This window comes from Euprymna scolopes, chromosome 29 (genome assembly GCF_053919585.1).
Source record: "Euprymna scolopes isolate OS-2025 chromosome 29, ASM5391958v1, whole genome shotgun sequence".
In the NCBI taxonomy this organism is placed as follows: Eukaryota; Metazoa; Mollusca; class Cephalopoda; order Sepiida; family Sepiolidae; genus Euprymna; species Euprymna scolopes.
The window spans coordinates 43,710,431-43,727,439 of NC_136510.1; the positions used below are offsets into that span (position 1 = coordinate 43,710,431).

At 36.9% G+C, this 17,009-nt stretch overlaps 1 protein-coding gene across 3 annotated transcripts in view; it reads right to left on the reverse strand.

The window, feature by feature from the left end:
- LOC145252623 (bifunctional heparan sulfate N-deacetylase/N-sulfotransferase-like) overlaps positions 1-17,009 on the reverse strand; it is a 196,980-nt gene that overhangs the window by 6,839 nt on the left and 173,132 nt on the right. For all 3 annotated transcript variants that reach the window (XM_080112347.1, XM_080112346.1, XM_080112348.1), the window contains exons 6-9: positions 11,549-11,677; positions 9,792-9,974; positions 6,662-6,758; positions 3,620-3,746 (exon numbers count right to left, since the gene is read on the reverse strand). In XM_080112347.1, the coding sequence (XP_079968473.1) occupies positions 3,620-3,746; positions 6,662-6,758; positions 9,792-9,974; positions 11,549-11,677 (536 nt within the window). The remainder of the gene's footprint in view (positions 1-3,619; positions 3,747-6,661; positions 6,759-9,791; positions 9,975-11,548; positions 11,678-17,009) is intronic.

Consider the following 17,009-nt stretch of genomic DNA (forward strand, 5'->3'; position numbering starts at 1 on the left):
TTTTTTTTTATTCAATTGTAAGGTTAAAATACAGATTAGGTACAAAACACCCTCCCCTCCTCATGTTAAGAATGGCTTTTTAAATAATAACGTTATTATTTCAACACGGATCACTCTCTGCATGAGTACTGTACTTTCACCTAACAATTTAATAAACAAAACATGGTACTTATGCAGAGAAAGTACCATAATATAATAATAGAATAGTAACGCTATTTAGAAAGCCATTCTTAACATGGGGAAGACCTTTTATTACTATTCTATACTTTCACCTAACAATTTAATAAACAAAAGATGGTACTTATGCAGAGAAGATACCGTGATGAAATAACGCTATTAAGAAAGCCATTCTTAACATGGGAAAGGGAGAGTGTTCAGTAACTATTTTATATTTTCACCTAACAATTTAATAAACAAAAGATAGTACTTATGCAGAGAAGGTACCGTGCTGAAATAATACCGTTATTTAGAAAGCTATTCTTAACATGGGGAGGGAGTTTTGCATCTATTCTATACTTTCACCTAACAATTTAATAAACATAAATAGTACGTATGCATAGAAAATACCGTGCTGAAATAATGTTATTTAGAAAGACATTCTTAACATGGGAATGGTATTTTGTAACTATTCTGTCCTTTCAACTAACAATTTAAAAACAAAACATGGTATTTATGCAGAGAAGCTACCCCGCTGAAATAATGACATTATTTAGGAAGCCATTCTTAACATGGGGATAGGGGTGTTTTGTAACTATTCTGGACTTTCACTTAACAATTTAATAAACAAAAGTTAAACTTAAGCAGACAAGGAACAGTACTGAATCACTAACATTATTTAGAAAGCCATTCTTAACATGGGGAGGGAGGATGTTTTCTAACTATTCTGTACTTTCGGTGCTAATGCAGAGAGTGATCTGCGCTATTTTTTAAATCGCATTTCCACGTTTAATTAAAGTTTTATATGTTTTTTATTCAATTGTAAGGTTAAAGTACAGATTAGGTACAAACCCCCTCCCCATGTTAAGAATGGCTTTTTAAATAATAACGTTATTATTTCAGCACGGATCACTCTCTGCATGAATACCGATTAATGTTTTGTTCTTTGCTTTTTTTACCGTATTTTTTTGTATTTTTTCAAGAAAACTTTTTTTAACAAAGATTGAAAGTGCACGTTTTTTCTTTTTTTTTTTTCTTTTTTACAGAAGTTATTTTTATATAAGAAAATATGAATGCTTTTAAAGAAATTGGGTGCTCGTGCACTTATTGATCTGTGCTGAAATAATAACGTTATTATTAAAAAAGCCATTCTTAACATTGGGAGAAGAGGGTGTTTTGTACCTATTCTGTACTTTAACCTTACAATTGAATGAAAAAAAAAAAAAACAGTAAATTTTTAGATTAGGTCCACCTCTACAATTTTCTTTTAAATGACGACTTTTATAGGTTTTCGAATATGCTGAATACGGAAATCGCATTGAAATTTTGCAGAAATAAGTAGTTATCGAGATATTAAAAATATGTATAATGCATTGTAATCTCTGGCAGCCGTCTTTTTTACACGCTTGCGCGCGTCATAAACAAATCTGCGCGCGTAACAAAGATGGCCGCCAAAGAATACAAAAAAAAAAACAACTATCTATATCTCGATAACTACTTATTTCTACAAAATTTCAATGCGATTTCTGTATTCAGCATGGTCGGAAACCTTTAAAAGTCGTCATTTAAAAGAAAATTGTGGAGGTGGACCTAATCTAAAAAAAATACCAAAAAAACATAAACCTTTAATTAAGCTTTGAAATACGATTTTAAAAAAATAGCGCGGATCAGTAAGTGCATTAGCACCCATTAATCAACTCACGTGACTTTATTGCTAAATAAGGTCCGGCTACAATGTTGAACGCGCCATTCACATTGTTTTTTTTTTGGTTTTTTTTTCAAGTTAAATTCAACTTTCACAATATCTTTATTTTTTTTATAATTTCACAATATCTTTTTTTAATAATAAATTGTTAGTTAAAAAAGCACAGATTAGTTACAAAACACAATCCTCTCTCTATGGTACTCATGTAGAGAGTGATCCGTGCTGAAATAATAACATTATTTAAAAAGCCATTCTTAACATGGGGAGGGGTGGGTGTTTTGTATCTATTCTGTACTTTAACCTTACAATTGAATAAAAAACATATCATAAAACTTTAATTAAACTTGGAAATTTGAAAAATACAAACGGTGATGGACACTGTTGATGATGTTAAGTTTGAGAAAATGATTTAAAACTAAAACACTATACAAAATACTATCAGAAACCCACCGAATATGTCAGCCTATGTCACAATAACATATAATCAGTAGGTGTCTGACATTGTTTTGTATAGTTTTTAACTGATTTTCCCAAACTTAACGTATTCAACAGAGTCCGCGACCATTCGTCTTTTTCAAATACATAGATAAACACTGCGTTTTTGAGCCGATTAAACATTTTACATTAAATAAAAACACTAAAAAATTATCCAGTTAGATAGAAACGTAATTTACCTTACCTTTGCTTTCATTTATTCGTTTTTGAACAACTTTTTCGAATCTGTGTATAGTAACACTCCCCCCTTACCCAAATATTAATCAAAAACTCAACTTTGTAATACAATAAAAAAGAAAACTATTTAGCATTTCAATGGTTTAGCAACTTTCAGCTTAATCCACTGAATGTTGGTCGAGCCCAAGCCATGATTGATGGTAACTCCCGAGGATCCGGATCCAATTCTGCAAGAGTACCATATTTTTTTTCATTTTCGCCTTTTTTTTTTTTTTTTTTTTTTTTTTACTTTTTGGAGTGGATTGCTGTACTAAGAATATAAGAAACATGCATTTTCTCTTTTTATTAGAATTTTCCAATACACAAAATTAAGCTACAGCAAGTATATATATATATATACATAAGGATGGATGGATGGATGGATTTGGTCCTTGCTAATAGAGTCAGAGATGGCTTTGTTGCCAGGTTTGACCAGAGTTAATCATGACACCCTGCAGTGATGATTCCCGAAAGAATGAAACACTAGTGTCTGTAGGTATTTAATAATATTATAGTAAATAATTTTATATATATATATATATATATATATATATATATCTCAAGCTAAGAATTCTGATTCTTCCAATTCATTGCCTCTAACAATATGTGGAGTGACACCAATAAATGATACTCCCTTCTTGGCACAGCCTTGATTTGGGTTGCTATGTTCTTCAGTTCAGAAACAGTTTGGGGATTCTTTTGATAAGACATTATCTTTGAGATAACCCTATAGATAACATCCAGGATTACACTTACTGATAAGAGGATCACCAGTTTTTCCATAAATATTCCGTGTGATTTGAAATATGAGAAGTTGTCTCATGTTGAAACTGTTGATCATCCTGCACAAAACTTCTTAATGACTATAAGTGGCAGTTTTTTTTTAATTTTGTTTTTGGGGGGGGGCTGTATGAAAGGTCTTGTTTGGTGTTTATATTATCCCCAAAACAAAAAAATTCAGCGAAACAAGGAAATATGTCAAGTAATAATGAAAAAAATTTTTTAAGTTGATCAAAAGAAACAGTAAAGCTGTGAGAGCATACGTACCAGTCAAGGCCCTTGTTATAATAATGGTCGCTACTAAAGAAATGGAGTTCTTCAAATATGAGTGGTCTTTTTACATTACTTCTGATGGCTGGATGCATATTCAAAAATGTGTAAATTGCGGTTGTGCCTGAAGAGGAAGAAAATAAATCATTGAAATAATTTTGTTATTTCTCAATTTGCATAAAATTTGAATGGTAACATTTAAATATTTGTGTGGTTTTTATTCAGACAATTATGCTTATGAGGTACCTTCAATAAATTTCCAGACGTTTTTGAATGAGCACATTTATTGATAATACACACCTGAAACTCTAATCCCCTTCAAAGTAACCTCTTCCAACCACAATGCACTTGTACCATTCCAAAATCGTCTGGAAGGATTTATGGAAGATTTTTGTGTAAATGTGTCAATGACCCTCGTCACAACCTCTTTCATCTCAATTGTCTCATAACGACAGCCTCTAAGGTTTTCCTTGAGCTTAGGGAATAACCAAAAGTCACAGGGAGCAAGGTATCGACTATAGGGAGGGCGAGAAACTGTCTTGATGCCCATCTTGATCAGATAGTCTGTGACAAGGATGGAATTGTGGACTGGTGAAAACACCACTGATCTGATTTGAAGAGTGCTGCCATCTTTTGACCAAATCTCTTCCTGAACTCCCTTAAACCTCAACATAGTATTCCTTGCTGACTGTCCACTGAGAACGCAGTGCATGTAGATTATGCCACATAAGTTTCTGGGTGGATTTGCTCTGTCTTGTATTCTTGGGTCTGAGAGAGCCAGCATGCTTCCACTGGAAAGCAGTCTCTTGGTTTCTGGGTCATAGCAGTAGATCCAGCTTTCATCGCAGAACACCAGAGCATCAAGAACTGCAAAGTCTGAATTGATCAGCTCAACCATCTCCCTGCTGTTATGACATCTTTCTGATCTTCTGGGCACCCTTGGGACAAATTTCATGCAAATTTTTCGCATCTTCAGTTCCTTGCGAATAATTGTGTGTACAGTTCCCACATCGACATCAAACTGTGCACTTGTCTCCATAAACACATGACAGTCCTTATCCATGAAATTCTTTATTTGGCCAATCATTTCTAGTGTTCTTTCTTCCGTACTCTTCCCACAGCTCTCATCATCCCTCACAGACTTCCTGCTTTCCTTGAATTTCTTATTATGCCACTAAAAAACTGATACTTCATTCATACAAGATGGTCCAAAAGTAGTCGGAAACATTCTATACATTTCTGTGGCATTTTTCCAAGTTTTAAACAGAATTTTATTGCATATTGTTCTTCTAAAGTGTCCTCACGTCCAGATTGCATTTTTGAAATTCACCAGCTGTGATAATCAGGCTTTAGTAGAGTGTATTCCAATTCCTGCTGTAGCTGTTCATTTGAACCTAAAATCATAAAAATTGGTCAGTCATCTCACAAGTATAGCAATCCACCCATTCATCCAGCACGGTTGTAGTCGAGATTGAACTCACTACATGAGTTTGTAGTGTAATTCAAATCTTGCCGGTAGCTGAAGACGTGATGCTTCGCCAGGACTATCAAAGGTATTTTTATCGTGACACCATCACTAGATGAGGTGCCTACCACGGCTTAAGAGAGTCCCATCTATTCTCGCGAGAAGGATAAACTATGTCAGTTTCTCAACCTGGTACTTTACCTCGTGGTATAGCAATAACATACTGAATTTTCAAGTCTACTACTAATTTTAAATGCTTGTACAAAAAATATCTAGAAACTTATTTAAGGCACCTCGTACCTTTGCTTTTTATTATTCAAGTTATGTTGCAAATCACACTAACACACCAGTTCTCCCCAGATCACCGAAGTTAAGCCACGATGAGCCTGGCCAGTACCAGATGGGTGATCATTTGGGAAGGTTAGGCGCTGTATGTACTGCACAGTCGTAGAAATTTCCAGGTTAGAATCTGAAGGCGTGTTTAACTCATGAGAGGGAGATAAACTCCTATTTTTCTGCTGAGTCAGTGCAGAAAATATTCAAAATTGGTATAATTATGTTATGTGCTCTAAACAGAACCACTCATTTCAAACACGCCCCTGTCATATAAAAAAAACTACTTTGATTCTATATGTCAGGCCTTTCGGCTTGTGTAATAAAATTTCTCAAATGCACTTGTGATATTCGGCTGTGTAAGGTGTTAACTTTGGTTAAAATATCCTGTTCCTTCTTTCATCAGATTTTTTTCTTCTTTCATTGATACTTATCATAAACATTCCAATACAAAACCTACCTAAGAACACTACTAGGCACATAAAGTACCTTTGTGTTAAATTTCATAAAAATCGGCCAAGCTGTTTCAGAGTCTATAGGGAATGAACTCTCACACACACCAAAAACAAAAAGTTTCTTTTCTAAAATAGTAGAGATATATATTATACAAATATCATATATACTGAAACATACACACACACACACACACTGAAAATTAGTCCTCAACAATCAGTTAAACAGAAGGTGATTAATTGTGGTTTCTCCCACTTTGAGGTATAGTTTTGTTCAATCTTAAGATGTTCACTCTCCAAGGTTTTACCTTTTCTCTTTGAGAAGGGATTATCTTATTGCTAATCATCTGAGGCGCTTTTACCGAGGAAACACTAACAATAAGGCTGCTCAAGCATTTTGTTTTTTTTAAGTTCTTATGTGTCTAACCTGGAAATGAGGTAAATAAAATACTAGAAGAAATACCTGTCCCAGGATGGGTAAAATTATCGATAACAAAGTGTAATATCTGTTCTGATGCTACATTTAGTCTATTCTGTCCTCAGTCAGTAGACTGAAGCAATTTTTATTTTTGTTCCAATCCAGAGTGCCCTCTTTTGAGAGATGAATTTCTCCACAATAAAAACTGGCCTTGTGTCTAATTTTGCTCTAGTGGAGAGGCAAGTAAAAAAAAAAAAAAAAAAAAAAAAAAAAAAAAAGGAAACAGTTCGAACTAATTATGAAAGAGTTGATTTAAAAAAAAAAAAAATAAATAAATATGAATTTTTTTTCTCCCCATTTGTTGCTCTCACCTGTTTTTTGGGGTCCAATGACAATAAAATGCGGCAGAGTTTGGCAAGTCTTTCTGGGGGACCAAATTGCCATGTGTCTTTTATCATGACACGGATTCTGAAAGAGAAATCAAATATTTGTTTTTTTAAAGATGGTGACAGAATTGTATTAATATTGCATAAACGTCATCTGAAATGGAGAAATATAATTCCTTCATTGTTATGTTTTTCTCATAGTTCTATTGGAATGCATGTATACATTGGAGATTTCATTTACGTAAAAAATGAGTACAATTATAAAAATGCTTTTACAAATGTTAAAAAAATATCAAACAATTTGTAGAATCTGCTAATCACAAATCGTAAGACACCATTTCTTACTATAGGCATAAAACTCAAATCTTTTTTTTTTTTTTTTGTGGAGTCAGTGGTCAAACTTTTACATGTGGACTTTCCCTATGCTAAACTTTTTTCACCAAAATGTATAATTCACCCTGTAGGTTGATTCTACTTATGTAATTCCCAATGTGTTTTTAAAATATTTCATTGACATAAAAAGTATTCATTAAAAAAGTTGTAGGAAGTGGGATAACAGTTGTGATATGTAACAAAAAAAAAAAAAAAAAAATGTTGGTCAAGCTTTATATAAAACGAATTTGAGCACTCTTCAATGCTTTGTACAAACATTATTCGTTTATTGTCAAGAGCTAAACTGTTAGAAGCATCAACTGCCATTAAAAAAAAACAAAAAAAAAAACAGTTGCATTTTGTTTCCTGTCTAACTGCACTGAAAAGCTGTGATCCAGCAAAACTCCAGATAGTTATGACTCCTTATTCCTTTATTGGTTGAGCACTATGGCGAGTAAAACTTAACTATCATTCAAGATAATGCAAAGCTCTCCATAAATACAAATTGTGCATTCTTCAGTGCTAATTGTGTTCATACGCAAACATTATCAGAGTTTACTTACTACCAACTTATTATTGATAGCCGAACAGTTCAAAGTGCTGAAAAAAAGTTAAATTTCAATCTTGGCTTGAAGCATTAGCCTGTCTAACCACACTGAAGAGTTGTGATATAATGAAACCGTCTGAATAACTGTATGTAATTTTAATTTAACAATTGTCAGAATACCCACAGTTTCTGTAACATTTCCGTGAATTTGCATTTAATGATCTGATTCGCCACCTATAATATAAATCTCACCTGTCTGTTCAAATGTATGTATGTCTCGCAAAAACTTTCAACAGAGGTGACGGATTTTTACGAAATCAGTATCGTTTTGAAGCTCGACCCTTGGATGAAAAGTTGGCTAAAAACATTAATTCCTATACCCTCAATTGGGCACTTTTCTACAGGAAGGGGGGCATTTTTTTTGCACTGATATTTTCGAAAGTCATTCCCCTCTTTCCGATTGTCTAGCCTTAATTTAAACCTACGTCACTTCCAGTTTAGCGATAGGCATGACAGCAAAGACGCCATTTTTTTTTTTTTTTTTTCACATTCTTTTCCTCCTTCGCGGTATGAGTTCGAGTCTGCCTGCCTACTACCCTCTATTTTTTTTTTGCTCAGCACCTCCAAACACCTGGGAAACACTGGGCACCCAGCCTAGTTTATGATAGAAAACATCTGACTTATTTTCACACATGCAAATAAAAATAAAAAAATACTATCTAACAAACCTGAAAATGTTAAAACAAGGTGCATTTATACATGTTACAGAATATTTAAAAAAAAAAAAAAAAAAAAAAAAAAAAAAAGTAATTTTTCCTAAAATAATTATCTCCCTTTATTCCCATGGTGATGGATTATGGTTCTTATTCGTTACTTTATTCGGAAATTGAAATATTGAATTTCAAGTGAAACTAATGGTATCTACCGAATTCTCATGTTGCAGTAAGAAATTATCCAAAAATTATGAAAAACGATAAGGTAGAAAATTAATTATTAATGAAAATAGTTTTTGGCGACAATTAGCGAAAATTAAGTTTTGCTGAATTCGCCAAAGATTTTCAGTTTTCAGAAAATATTTACCTCCCTTTTGTTATAATTAGAACTTTTTCTTTCTTTTTTTTTAGCAAAACTCAATTTTCACTGTCTTGGAAACTATTTCCATTAATAATTAATTTTCAACCTTATTATTTTTCATAATTTTTTGATATGTTCATTATTGACATGACAATTCAGTGGATACCATTGGTTTCACTTGAAATTCAATAGTTCAATTTTCAAATTTCGATACAATAATGGAGAAGAGCCTGAATTATTTCATTTGAATTTCCAAATATAATTTGATTGATCAGGATAATTCTCCTTAATCTACAGAGAATTTTGTCACACTAAATGCAAGCATCCTTTATTTGTCTTCTTTTGAAGACAGTTTTTGCTAAAAGATGACACCAAAAACATTGCTCTCTTTGGTCTTTTTTGTTTCATGGCATATCAACACTTTTCCTTCATTTAATGCCAAATTCAGTAATTTTGGAAAAAAGTTTTCATACTTCAAGCTCTTTAGAACTTCAAATATATATATATATATATATATATATATATATATACATAAAGTTTGGTGTGCTTTTTTTCTTTTTCTATAGGAGAATTGTTGCTTTGTTTTTGCAGAACATGCTTGAGCTGTACAAAAGGATAAGTAAAAAAAATTATAACATCAATGTTTGGTGTATTTAAGTCAGAAAGCCAGTATCTAGTCTATCTGACCTGGTAACACCTCTTTCTTTTCGAATGTGATTGACGACCATTCTTCATTACATTTTGAATCAGCCACATTCAAGGTAGCCATCTATTCCATTAAATGGGCACTTTTCATAGTTGGCCTTTAATAAAGTTAAAAAAAATAGAATTACTTTTGAAAGACATTTCCTGTACCTATTTAATACCAGTTACGTATCTTCTACTAGATGTCATATTTTAACATCTTAACAAGAATCAATTTGATCCATCTTTTGCCAGATATTAATTTCACTAAAAACATGGTATCAAATCTTTCAATTTCACAGAAACATTTTGTGTCAAAGATATCAATTTCACTAAAAAATATTTTGTACAAAATATTTGAACAAATTTTGTGTGCAGTATTAAAGTTTTTGTTTTTTGTCCTCACTAAATATTGAATGTGCGTGTTTCAATACTTACCACCCAAATGGGATCAATTTCATCAGGATATGTTGAGAAGTAGATGTCGGCTAATTGTTTTGGTGGGACCGTATATAATCTCAAATGCGTCCAACATTGGAGGAACTTTATGACACTTTCAAAAGTGTATAGAGCAAGTCTGTCGCTTCCATAATTGCACATGTGAGTCATAAAAATATTCACCTAAAGAAAAAAAATAAATAAAACATAAAAAATTTTTTTATTCATTTATACAAAACTATAAGAATACCTATTCAGAACAAGTAAAATTAATTTCAAAAACAGGACAGTTTTACACCAATTTTATGTCTTTTTTACAAATAGCAAAATCAAGATATAATGCAACTAAACTTTATGTCTAGGATCATTATTCAAATTTCAATCAAAATCCATTACATGACTTTGCTGCTAAGAAATATAAAAAATTATAAGCTTCACCTTAAATAGTCTAAAAATGAAATTGAAATTCAGAGAACCTTGTTTAATTGGTGTCTCATGACTGGACCAAAGTTGAGGAAAACCCAAAATATTTAAATTTTCAACTGAGGTTGTACCCATATTATCCCCGCCCCCTCCTCCAAACCCTTTAGAAATACTCTAGAGTAACTGAAATTTTAATGTCTAATACCTAATTGTTGAAATTTTACAAAAATTGCTCACTTTGCAGAAAACTAAATTAAACTCAATGAAACTCACATTACCAATTTATTATGCCTAGTAGCTGTGTTCCAAAATTCATAATGATCAGTTAATTAGTTTTGGAGTGAACCATATGAACATAATTAACTTTCTATGAATAGAGATATTATTTCCATTCAGGATTAGTTAATTGGTTGTTTTACAGCATATCAAATATTTTTGGATTATTGAATGCCATATCCAGTAATTTTGGTAAAAAGTGTTTATGTTTCAAGTTCTTTATATCTTTAAATATTTATTCATGGTGTTTGGTTAGTCTGATTTGTTCTACGCCATATCACTCCCTCCTCGGGTTATTCCTTCAAGTTCTTAATATCTTCAAATATTTATTCATGTAGGAGAATTGTTTGTTTTTGACTTGCAGAACATGATTGAGTTTTATAAAAAGAAAAAAAAGAAATAACATCATCAATGTTTGATGCATTGTTTTATCAGGAAGCCAGTATTTTCAGGCAGCTTGATCTCGTAGCACCATATGCTCTAATCGGCACTACCATTCTGGGTCAAAGTGAAGTGAACCTGGGAGTAATGATAACTAAGGGGGTGCGCCACATTCCTCACAGCGCCCATATGGAATGTCTTCATGTGATAACCATGATTATTCTCAGGGTTAGGATAATGTTTGGTTCACATGCGCAATTCAAATTCTATCAATTTCATTAAAATCTTTTGGAAAAAAATATACATCTAACCTTGGGATTTGTAACCACATTTGAAAAATGAGATTCTCTGATCACCAATCTAACGCAAGTAAGTAATCGTGAACTATCTGATGTTACTGGTCGCCAAAATTTTAGATTTTACCTGTTCCAAAATGAAATAAAACCTCAAAAACAGAATTCTGTCAATGTTATTTTAAAAGTGGCACCCATGTTAACTTATTTTACAAATATTTAGCCAACAATTATTTTCACGCTAAACAATAACAGAAGACTGTGGGTAAGAAAATTAAATTTTTATGGCATTCTTCTGAAATATGAAAAATTTGTTATTAAGGATCAGCCTTTAAAAAAAATTTTCTCTCCATTTTTGACAAATTGAAGAGAGTGAAAACAAACCTTATTGTAAAGAAAGGTCTGGAAGAGTTCTCCCCCTTGAATACTCGTATCTAATTTTTTGCGGCCGCCAGGATAACTATCCATGAACAAATTGTGAGTGTACAGACCACAGATTTGTCGAGGCAAAACCTATAAAAAAACAAAAAAATAAAATAAAACATTAATTTTCATATAAAAGTTATTCTGATTTGTAAAAAAAAACAACAAAAAAAAAAACAAAAACAATAGATTGTTTGAAAACCTGCAGAATAAAAAAAACTATTTTGAATTGATATAAGAGTGGTGATTATGCGAAACTACTGGGAAAAAATGATAGAAGTATGTGGTTAGGTTTTAGTGATATCTGAGCTTCAAATTTTATATCCATTTCAATTGCAGAAAAATAAAAACTATAATTTGTGAAATCAGTACACTTTTTTTTTTTCTTTTTTTTTTTTACACAGGCATCACCACATTATCAAGGCCAAGAGGCCACTCAAGGATAAGGGAGTGTACAGTAGAAATTGGACAATATAGTAATCATTAGTAATGAGAATTCGGTACATTTGATAACTTATATGGAACGGCTCATCAAGAACTTATTTACGTTAGACTTGAACACAACCATATCGTAGTCAGCCGGAAACGGAAGACAATTCCACAGTCGTGCAGTTCTAAGAAAGAAGCTTTGTTCATGGAATCTACGTTTAGGTTTAGGCACAGATAAAGAGTGGGGGGGAGGAATTATTGATAGTGTTTTCAGCTAGACGAGTGTTTCTTGTGAAAGTTAGGCGAGGGGGGACCATAGACTGAAGCTCAGTTGAACACTTTCCATGAAAACCAAAAATGATCATATACTGTAAGTGTAAAATAACTTGGAAAAGATTCAACATAAAATACTGAAACAGTTTACTAAATTAAATTTTTTTTTTTTTTTTTCGAAAAGATGCAACGTTTCATGATTCATCATTTTCTTTTTCATCTTTTGTGCTAGTTGGTGAATTGTAATTTTAGTTGACTTTGTGAAGATCTGCTTTTTGATCTTCAAATCTACTGGTTCGTTCAGTTTTTCTTTTCGATTATACATCCCATATGTTAAAATTTGAAATCCCTTAAAAACTGGAACACTCATTATTATTGCTAGTATTTATATAAAAATTTGAATAAAAACAAAAAACACTTTCATTACTATTACAAAAATAAATATTTGAACATGTAACCTACCTCTATAACTCTACTTTAAATAACTGCAATGAGAATACATTTGCTGCTACATTTATATTAAACCTACTTCCAACCAACATACAATATCCATGTTTTTTTTTTTTTTTTTTTTTTTTTAGAATGTCTTTTCAGAGATGACCAGAATTGTTATTTAGAATGTTTTAATTCTGATTTATTGATATTAAGTTCACATGGTGGTCTGGACCACAAGACTACCATGTAAGTAATTCAAATTCCGTGTTTGTGAACACAATACGAGTGACATGCTGGGTTATAAAACATGTGTTGTTCACTTGGAGGTTTATTCTGAAAACTTATCAATGTTTCTACATGAACAACATTTTTACCGAATTAAAATTATATTTTCTAAAGCATTTCTTTGTTTGCTTTCGTTAAAAACATAACAAAAAGGATAAATGGTTATTTACATCTTCAAGTAAACAACAACATTATTAGCTTTGCCATCCAAATATATTTCCTCCATCTCTACTGTTTTAGATTTCTTGCACACAAATTGGTTATCCTCTTTAAACTTATAAGTGATAGAGAGACAGATGGGCAAGACAGAGAAAGAGGGGGACAGCGAGAGAGAGAGACAGATGGGTGGTACAGAGAAATAGGGGAACAGAGAAAGAGAGACAGATGGGTGAGACAGATGGGTGGTACAGAGAGAGACAGACAGATGGGTGGGGACACAGAAAGAAAGGGACAGAGAGAGAGAGACAGATGGGTGGTACAGAGAAAGAGAGAGACAGATGGGTGGTACAGAGAGAGAGAGAGAGACAGATGGGTGGGACAGAGAAAGAGAGAGACACAGAGAGAGAGAGGGACAGGTTGGTGGGACAGAGAAAGAGGGAGATAGAGAGAGAGAGATGGGTGGTACAGAGAAAGAGGGAGAGCGAAAGGGAGAAAGAGAGGGAGGGCGAAAGGGAGAGAGAGGGAGGGAGGGCGAAAGGGAGAGAGAGAGAGAGGGAGAGAGAGAGGGAGGGCGAAAGGGAGAGAGAAAGAGAGGGACAGATGGGTGGTAGAGAGAGAGAGAGAGAGACAGACAGATGGGTGGGACAGAGAAAGAGAGAGACAGAGAGAGAGAGAGGGACAGGTTGGTGGGACAGAGAAAGAGGGAGAGCGAAAGGTAGAAAGAGAGGGTGGGCGAAAGGGAGAGAGAGAGAGGGAGGGCGAAAGGGAGAGAGAGGGGGAGGGCGAAAGGGAGAGAGAGAGAGGGAGGGCGAAAGGGAGAGGGAGAGAGAGGGAGGGCGAAAGGAGAGGGATGGAGGGCGAAAGGGAGAGGGAGAGGGAGGGAGGGCGAAAGGGAGAGAGAAAGAGAGGGAGGGCGAAAGGGAGAGAGAAAGAGAGGGAGGGCGAAAGAGAGAGAGAAAGAGAGGGAGGGCGAAAGGGAGAGAGAAAGAGAGGGAGGGCGAAAGGGAGAGAGAAAGAGAGGGAGGGCGAAAGGGAGAGAGAAAGAGAGGGAGGGCTGAAAGGGAGAGAGAAAGAGAGGGAGGGCGAAAGGGAGAGAGAAAGAGAGGGAGGGCGAAAGGGAGAGAGAGAGAGAGGGAGGGCGAAAGGGAGAGAGAGAGAGAGGGAGGGCGAAAGGGAGAGAGAGAGAGAGGGAGGGCGAAAGGGAGAGAGAGAGAGAGGGAGGGCGAAAGGGAGAGAGAAAGAGAGGGAGGGCGAAAGGGAGAGAGAAAGAGAGGGAGGGCGAAAGGGAGAGAGAAAGAGAGGGAGGGCGAAAGGGAGAGAGAAAGAGAGGGAGGGCGAAAGGGAGAGAGAAAGAGAGGGAGGGCGAAAGGGAGAGAGAAAGAGAGGGAGGGCGAAAGGGAGAGAGAAAGAGAGGGAGGGCGAAAGGGAGAGAGAGAGAGAGGGAGGGCGAAAGGGAGAGAGAGAGAGAGGGAGGGCGAAAGGGAGAGAGAGAGAGAGAGAGAGAGAGGGAGGGCGAAAGGGAGAGAGAGAGAGAGAGAGAGAGAGGGAGGGAGGGCGAAATAGAGAGAGGGAGGGCGAAAGAAAGAGAGAGGGAGGGCGAAAGGGAGAGAGAGAGAGAGAGGGAGGGCGAAAGGGAGAGAGAGAGAGAGAGAGAGGGAGGGCGAAAGGGAGAGAGAGAGAGAGAGAGGGAGGGCGAAAGGGAGAGAGAGAGAGAGAGAGGGAGGGCGAAAGGGAGAGAGAGAGAGAGAGGGAGGGCGAAAGGGAGAGAGAGAGAGAGAGGGAGGGCGAAAGGGAGAGAGAGAGAGAGAGGGAGGGCGAAAGGGAGAGAGAGAGAGAGAGGGAGGGCGAAAGGGAGAGAGAGAGAGAGAGGGAGGGCGAAAGGGAGAGAGAGAGAGAGAGGGAGGGCGAAAGGGAGAGAGAGAGAGAGGGAGGGCGAAAGGGAGAGAGAGAGAGGGAGGGCGAAAGGGAGAGAGAGAGAGGGAGGGCGAAAGGGAGAGAGAGAGAGGGAGGGCGAAAGGGAGAGAGAGAGAGGGAGGGCGAAAGGGAGAGAGAGAGAGGGAGGGCGAAAGGGAGAGAGGGAGGGCGAAAGGGAGAGAGGGAGGGCGAAAGGGAGAGAGAGAGAGGGGAGGGCGAAAGGGAGAGAGAGAGAGGGAGGGCGAAAGGGAGAGAGAGAGAGGGAGGGCGAAAGGGGGAGAGAGAGAGGGAGGGCGAAAGGGGGAGAGAGAGAGGGAGGGCGAAAGGGAGAGAGAGAGAGGGAGGGCGAAAGGGAGAGAGAGAGAGGGAGGGCGAAAGGGAGAGAGAGAGAGGGAGGGCGAAAGGGAGAGAGAGAGAGGGAGGGCGAAAGGGAGAGAGAGAGAGGGAGGGCGAAAGGGAGAGAGAGAGAGGGAGGGCGAAAGGGAGAGAGAGAGAGGGAGGGCGAAAGGGAGAGAGAGAGAGGAAGGGCAAAAGGGAGAGAGAGAGGAAGGGCAAAAGGGAGAGAGAGAGGAAGGGCAAAAGGGAGAGAGAGAGGAAGGGCAAAAGGGAGAGAGAGAGGAAGGGCAAAAGGGAGAGAGAGAGGAAGGGCAAAAGGGAGAGAGAGAGAGAGGGAGGGCGAAAGGGAGAGAGAGAGAGAGGGAGGGCGAAAGGGAGAGAGAGAGAGAGGGAGGGCGAAAGGGAGAGAGAGAGAGAGGGAGGGCGAAAGGGAGAGAGAGAGAGAGGGAGGGCGAAAGGGAGAGAGAGAGAGGGGGAGGGCGAAAGGGAGAGAGAGAGAGAGAGGGAGGGAGAGGGAGGGCGAAAGGGAGAGGGAGGGCAAAAGGGAGAGGGAGGGCAAAAGGGAGAGGGAGGGCAAAAGGGAGAGGGAGGGCAAAAGGGAGAGGGAGGGCAAAAGGGAGAGGGAGGGCAAAAGGGAGAGGGAGGGCAAAAGGGAGAGGGAGGGCAAAAGGGAGAGGGAGGGCAAAAGGGAGAGGGAGGGCAAAAGGGAGAGGGAGGGCAAAAGGGAGAGAGGAGGGCAAAAGGGAGAGAGAAGAAGAGGAGAGGGCAAAAGGGAGAGAGAGGGCAAAAGGGAGAGAGAGGGCAAAAGGGAGAGAGAGGGCAAAAGGGAGAGAGAGGGCAAAAGGGAGAGAGAGGGCAAAAGGGAGAGAGAGGGCAAAAGGGAGAGAGAGGGCAAAAGGGAGAGAGAGGGCAAAAGGGAGAGAGAGGGCAAAAGGGAGAGAGGGAGAGAGAGAGGGAGGGCGAAAGGGAGAGAGAGAGAGAGGGAGGGCGAAAAGGAGAGAGAGAGAGAGAGGGAGGGCGAAAGGGAGAGAAAAGCAAAATGTTAAATTATTGTGGGTATGTCAACTAATAATTATTCACCGGAAAATGTTATCACGTAACCAGGATGTAAGGGTCAGTATATGTCAGACTGCTGACCTTTGGAGGTCAGACATTAAAATGGAAAGTCTTAAAATCAGTTATGAATTTAGTAGCGTTCTTATAACAAAGTGCCCACTTCAGCATATAACTATCCTTCTTGCTACTGGTTATCATAAAGCAAACATGATCTGGGCAAAAATAAAACCAATCTTTCAAACTTGTGTTCAAAGAACACAAATCATAATTCATTAAACAAAAATTTAAAAATATTACAAATGAAAAATAATATAAAAAGGTCAATAACATTTTAAGAATCTAATGAAAAATAATCTAATAAAATACCATTATACGAAACCAATATGCAAGTATCAGGAACTTTCATTGGATGTCCTGCTAGTCTGGCAGGGTAAAAGCAGGGTTAGGAAGTTTCCTTGAACAGTAGTAAAATGAAGAGGCACTTGTAAAACCAAGTCATTTTATGATAGTTCTTGGTGTGTGCATCATTAACAGG